The sequence below is a fragment of the Gobio gobio genome (assembly GCF_949357685.1).
Source record: "Gobio gobio genome assembly, chromosome: 8".
NCBI classification, from domain to species: Eukaryota; Metazoa; Chordata; class Actinopteri; order Cypriniformes; family Gobionidae; genus Gobio; species Gobio gobio.
Genome location: NC_137114.1, coordinates 52,647,228 through 52,654,393, shown reverse-complemented (window position 1 = coordinate 52,654,393; position 7,166 = coordinate 52,647,228). Strand labels below are relative to the sequence as shown.

At 39.2% G+C, this 7,166-nt stretch overlaps 1 protein-coding gene across 3 annotated transcripts in view; it reads left to right on the top strand.

Moving 5' to 3' along the window:
- fgf12b (fibroblast growth factor 12b) overlaps nt 1-991 on the top strand; it is a 75,857-nt gene extending 74,866 nt beyond the window's left edge. For all 3 annotated transcript variants that reach the window (XM_079822854.1, XM_079822853.1, XM_079822852.1), the window contains exon 5: nt 90-991. In XM_079822854.1, the coding sequence (XP_079678980.1) occupies nt 90-220 (131 nt within the window). In that variant the 3' untranslated portion in view covers nt 221-991. The remainder of the gene's footprint in view (nt 1-89) is intronic.
- Nucleotides 992-7,166: the final 6,175 nt, after the last annotated feature.

Below are 7,166 nucleotides of genomic sequence, written 5' to 3'. Positions count from 1 at the left end.
TATACACTATTACAGTGTACAGTGTATACACTAAATATATACTGCTGTTTACTAATAACGTTGTATATGTGTGTGTTTCTCCGCCTCAGTGTGTATGTATAAGGAGCCGTCGCTGCATGACATCGACGAGAAGCAGCGGTCCAGGAAAAACTCAGGAACTCCCACTATGGGCACCAGGAAAGAGTTGAACCAGGACTCTACCGATCATGAAGGCTCATAGCCACACACACACACACACTGACCTGTAAATGTACACACACACACAACACACACACACACACTCACACACACGGTGACCCCTGGAGCTGAATGCTTTCTTACACCCCAACAAGCGACAGCAGCTTCAGCATCGTCAAAACATCAAACGAAACAAATTAATGAAGTAACGTGAAAAAAACCGAAAATTCTTGCCTGTGAGAATATTTTAGGAGTATCTGAAAATCAGGACATGATTTTACATTTTATGCAAAGTCCGGCAAGAGTCTGTTGGCGTCACATGCTCGTGGGAGGGTGTTTCTTTCGGGAGTCTGAGCTTTAAGCCATGTTCTATGATCACACGTTGATTTATGAATGCCAAAAGCACTTTCACTCACTGCTGTACGTCGCTCACCTCATCAATATTGAATGTTTCGCATCGATTGTGAGCTCCAATCATTGCTGTTTTTTTATTTCCGAATGGGAGGGGCTTGCGAATTCTGATTGGCTGAAGTGTGACGGGTTCAGGAATTGCTCTGCTGATAGGCTGCTGACAGTCATGTGACTTCATCCCACCTTGTCTCTGTAGCATTCTACATCATAATCATACTTGCTACTGTACCTTTAAGACTTGTGTATGTAAATGAGCTGTTATGATTGGTAAACATTCATAATGTCGTTTATCAGGGGTGGGTCGCTTGGTGTACATGTGGGGGGGTGGGGATATGTTAATGAGCTCATGTTACCGATATCCACAGGCCAGGCATCAAACTCTTCGATTTCAAACGAGCGAGGTAAAAAAAAAAAAAAAAAACAATTTCCAGTGATGTCACGCGGCGTCTGGAATGTACCGCGGAATGTTCACGCAGGGGGACGGTGATGTCATAGTGGCGGCGTCTGGGATGTACCGCGGAATGTTCACGCAGGGGGACGGTGATGTCATAGTGACCGCGTCTGGAATGTACCGCGGAATGTTCACACAGGGGGACGGTGATGTCAGTGGCGGCGTCTGGAATGTACCGCGGAATGTTCACGCAGGGGGGCGGTGATGTCATAGTGGCGGCGTCTGGAATGAACCGCGGAATGTTCACGCAGGGGGACTGTGATGTCATAGTGGCGGCGTCTGGGATGTACCGCGGAATGTTCACGCAGGGGGGCGGTGATGTCATAGTGGCGGCGTCTGGGATGTACCGCGGAATGTTCACGCAGGGGGACGGTGATGTCAGTGGCGGCGTCTGGAATGTACCGCGGAATGTTCACACAGGGGGGCGGTGATGTCATAGTGGCGGCGTCTGGGATGTACCGCGGAATGTTCACGCAGGGGGGCGGTGATGTCATAGTGGCCGCGTCTGGAATGTACCGCGGAATGTTCACCCAGGGGACGGTGATGTCATAGTGGCGGCGTCTGGAATGTACCGCGGAATGTTCACGCAGGGGGGCGGTGATGTCATAATGGCGGCGTCTGGAATGTACCGCGGAATGTTCACGCAGGGGGACGGTGATGTCAGTGGCGGCGTCTGGAATGTACCGCGGAATGTTCACGCAGGGGGACGGTGATGTCATAGTGGCGGCGTCTGGGATGTACCGCGGAATGTTCACGCAGGGGGGCGGTGATGTCATAGTGGCGGCGTCTGGGATGTACCGCGGAATGTTCACGCAGGGGGACGGTGATGTCATAGTGGCGCCGTCTGGAATGTACCGCGGAATGTTCACGCAGGGGGACGGTGATGTCATAGTGGCGGCGTCTGGGATGTACCGCGGAATGTTCACGCAGGGGGCGGTGATGTCATAATGGCGGCGTCTGGAATGTACCGCGGAATGTTCACGCAGGGGGACGGTGATGTCATAGTGGCGGCGTCTGGGATGTACCGCGGAATGTTCACACGGGGGGGCGGTGATGTCATAGTGGCGGCGTCTGGAATGTACCGCGGAATGTTCACGCAGGGGGACGGTGATGTCATAGTGGCGGCGTCTGGAATGAACCGCGGAATGTTCACCCAGGGGGGCGGTGATGTCATAGTGGCGGCGTCTGGAATGTACCGCGGAATGTTCACCCAGGGGGGCGGTGATGTCATAGTGGCGGCGTCTGGAATGAACCGCGGAATGTTCACCCAGGGGGACTGTGATGTCATAGTGGCGGCGTCTGGAATGAACCGCGGAATGTTCACGCAGGGGGACTGTGATGTCATAATGGCGGCGTCTGGGATGTACCGCGGAATGTTCACGCAGGGGGACTGTGATGTCATAGTGGCGGCGTCTGGAATGAACCGCGGAATGTTCACGCAGGGGGACTGTGATGTCATAATGGCGGTGTCTGGAATGTACCGCGGAATGTTCACGCAGGGGGACTGTGATGTCATAATGGCGGCGTCTGGAATGTACCGCGGAATGTTCACGCAGGGGGACGGTGATGTCATAATGGCGGCGTCTGGAATGTACCGCGGAATGTTCACGCAGGGGGACTGTGATGTCATAATGGCGGCGTCTGGAATGTACCGCGGAATGTTCACGCAGGGGGACTGTGATGTCATAATGGCGGCGTCTGGAATGTACCGCGGAATGTTCACACGGGGACTGTGATGTCATAATGGCGGCGTCTGGGATGTACCGCGGAATGTTCACGCAGGGGGACTGTGATGTCATAATGGCGCCGTCTGGAATGAACCGCGGAATGTTCACCCAGAGCGACGGTGATGTCATAGTTCCGATGATGTCACAAAGGATGGAATTCTGCATTCTGTAAATGGAATGGTCTGCTCTCACTCATTTGTGTTTTAAAGCTTTCTCTCCGAGCGATCGGGGTGTTTTATCCTGCCAGAAGCACAGACTGCCCTCTGAGTAACTCAACTGGACTGAACCACTCTAAAGCAGAGAATACACTGCCCCGGCGGCTTCCCTCCACTCAGCGCTTCTCTAATCTGTGTCCGGAATGGCCCGCTAGCACACCGCACGCTCACTGCGCAGTGGATACCGAACACTGCCCTCTATATTTTTTCTATAGTGTGTGAAACGGTGCAATGGTAGACGTTTCAAACAGTAGTGCACTACATTTCTGTCACTGTTGCATGTGTAATTCAGCAGGTGGCCAACGGCCGTCTCTGAATATAAATAACGTCGTTTTGCATGTTTAATCCAATTTTGTGTAAGACGTCCAATCGAAGTGTAGTTCACTGGAAATGAAAGGTTCGGTGCATTGCATTGTGGGATACAGTGTCCTGCCAAAAAGTTTGAACACTGACACTCAATTAAATTGAGCATTATTTAGACTTTATGTCAGAATTATGATTACTTGAAATTAAGACAATGTCATAGATATGACATGAAAAATCGAAAGTGACAAAAAGTAAATGTTATGAAATGTTATGCTATAAAAAGGTAGAAATTGACATAAGTCATAACTGACTAAGTAATAATTTTAATATTAAAACGTTGAAATTATGACTTTCTATGTCATAATTATGAGTTGTCATAATTTCACATTTAATTTTGATTAAATGTGAAATTATGACAACTCATAATTATATTTTTAAATTAGAATTTTGATTAAAAGCTTCATATTAAAAATTGAAATAATGACATTATAAATCATAATTTTGACTTTTTATATCATAATTATGACGAGTTGAAATTGACATGACATAAAAAGTCAAAATTATATTATAATGTAGAAATTGTCACTAATATTTTTTTAATTAAAGTCGAAATTTTGACTTTTTATGTAATTGAGTCGTCATAATTTAAGTTTTTTTAAGTCTAATAAGAATTATTAGAAAAAAAGTTGAAACTATGACAAGAGTATGACGACATAAATCTAAATTGACATAAAAAGCCAAAATCATGAGATAAAAATGTAGAAATTGTCCTAACTAATAATTTTGAAATTATGACTTTCTCTGTTTTTGACTTTTTAATGTCATAATTATGACTTAAATAATATTTTTTTAAGTTAGATTAAAAGATTTACATTAAAACAATTGAAATTGACATTCTAAGTCATAATTTTGACTAAGTAATAATTATGAATTTAAAGTTGAAATTATGACGTTCTGTCATAATTTAATTTTTTAAGTTAGAATTTTGATTAAAATATTTAGATAAAATGTTTGAAATTGACATAAGTAATAATTTTGACATTGAAGTCGAAATGATGACAATAAAGTCTAATTATGAGATAAATTGTAGACGTGATGAATATGAGCTGAGCACAGCTGCTGTTATTTTGCTGTTTATTACTGTACGCTGCTTGGAAACGATCTGTACTGTATATAATACATGTGGCTTAGCTTTGCCATTCACACACTGTATACTGCAGAGGCAGCGAGGCTAGTGTGCTAGTGCGCCATTCTCAACACTACGCTCCGCATGCTTCTGATTGGTCACTCCAGTCCAGGCTCCTTCCCCTTTAAATGAGATCTACCTGCTCATTGGTCAGATCTGGTCTATGAGACGTCTTCCATTAGTGGAGCTGCACCAGCATCTACAAGGACGGGGGTCAAAGGTCAGGGTCCCGATAGGGGATGTTCTGATTGTTGCCATGCTGAAATGATCTTCTGCTGACCTTGTGTTTGCTGATGTTTGCACCTTAATTCTGTTCATTCTGTAAAGAGATCTGAATAAAGCATTAAACCTGCCACAGGAGGAAAATATCATTTCAAAATAAAAAAACATCAAAGATCCTGGTGTGATTCAGCGTTCCCTCATCCGTGATGTTTAAATCAAGAGCCATTACTACGGGATCCATCGTGTGGAAGGAGACAAAACACCAGACTAAACACCATGCTTTGGTCAATCCTAATTTTGACACAAAAAAAGTCATAATTATGACATACAAAGTCATAATTTAGACTTTTTAATGTCATAATTATGAGTTGTCATAATTTCGATTGAAATATTTTGATTAAAAGTTCAAATTATGATATTCTAAGTCATAATTTTCACTTTTTTATGTCAGTAATGATGAGTTGTAATTGACTAATCAAAATTATGGCATACCAAGTCATGAATATGAGATAAAAAGTTGAAATGATGTCAAAAGGTCAAAATTATGACATACTAAGTCATGAATATGAGATAAAAAGTTGAAATTATGACAAAAGGTTAAAATTATGACATTCTAAGTCATGAATATGAGATAAAAAGTTGAAATTATGACATACTAAGTCATGGATATGAGATAAAAAGTTGAAATTATGACATACTAAGTCATGGATATGAGATAAAAAGTTGAAATTATGACATACTAAGTCATGAATATGAGATAAAAAGTTGAAATTATGACATACTAAGTCATGAATATGAGATAAAAAGTTGAAATTATGACATACTAAGTCATGAATATGAGATAAAAAGTTGAAATTATGACAAAAGGTTAAATTATGACATACTAAGTCATGAATATGAGATAAAAAGTTGAAATTATGACATACTAAGTCATGAATATGAGATAAAAAGTTGAAATTATGACATACTAAGTCATGAATATGAGATAAAAAGTTTAAATTATGACATACTAAGTCATGTATATGAGATAAAAAGTTGAAATTATGACAAAAGGTTAAAATTATGACATACTAAGTCATGAATATGAGATAAAAAGTTGAAATTATGACATACTAAGTCATGGATATGAGATAAAAAGTTGAAATTATGACAAAAGGTTAAAATTATGACATACTAAGTCATGAATATGAGATAAAAAGTTGAAATTATGACATACTAAGTCATGAATATGAGATAAAAGTTGAAATTATGACATACTAAGTCATGGATATGAGATAAAAAGTTGAAATTATGACATACTAAGTCATGGATATGAGATAAAAGTTGAAATTATGACATACTAAGTCATGAATATGAGATAAAAAGTTGAAATTATGACATACTAAGTCATGGATATGAGATAAAAAGTTGAAATTATGACAAAAGGTTAAAATTATGACATACTAAGTCATGAATATGAGATAAAAAGTTGAAATTATGACAAACTAAGTCATGAATATGAGATAAAAGTTGAAATTATGACATACTAAGTCATGGATAGGAGATAAAAAGTTGAAATGATGACAAAAGGTCAAAATTATGACATACTAAGTCATGAATATGAGATAAAAAGTTGAAATTATGACAAAAGGTTAAAATTATGACATACTAAGTCATGTATATGAGATAAAAAGTTGAAATTATGACATACTAAGTCATGTATATGAGATAAAAAGTTGAAATTATGACAAAAGGTTAAAATTATGACATACTAAGTCATGAATATGAGATAAAAAGTTGAAATTATGACATACTAAGTCATGAATATGAGATAAAAAGTTGAAATTATGACAAAAGGTCAAAATTATGACATACTAAGTCATGAATATGAGATAAAAAGTTGAAATTATGACATACTAAGTCATGGATAGGAGATAAAAAGTTGAAATGATGACAAAAGGTCAAAATTATGACATACTAAGTCATGAATATGAGATAAAAAGTTGAAATTATGACAAAAGGTCAAAATTATGACATACTAAGTCATGTATATGAGATAAAAAGTTGAAATTATGACATACTAAGTCATGTATATGAGATAAAAAGTTGAAATTATGACATACTAAGTCATGTATATGAGATAAAAAGTTGAAATGATGACAAGAGGTTAAAATTATGACATACTAAGTCATGAATATGAGATAAAAAGTTGAAATGATGACAAAAGGTTAAAATTATGGCATACCAAGTCATGAATATGAGATAAAAAGTTGAAATGATGACAAAAGGTTAAAATTATGACATACTAAGTCATGAATATGAGATAAAAAGTTGAAATGATGACAAAAGGTTAAAATTATGACATACTAAGAAAGATGAAGTTATGACAAAAGGCCAAAATTATGACATACTAAGAAAGATGAAGTTATGACAAAAGGTCAAAATTATGACATACTAAGTCATGAATATGAAATAAAAAGTTGAAATTATGA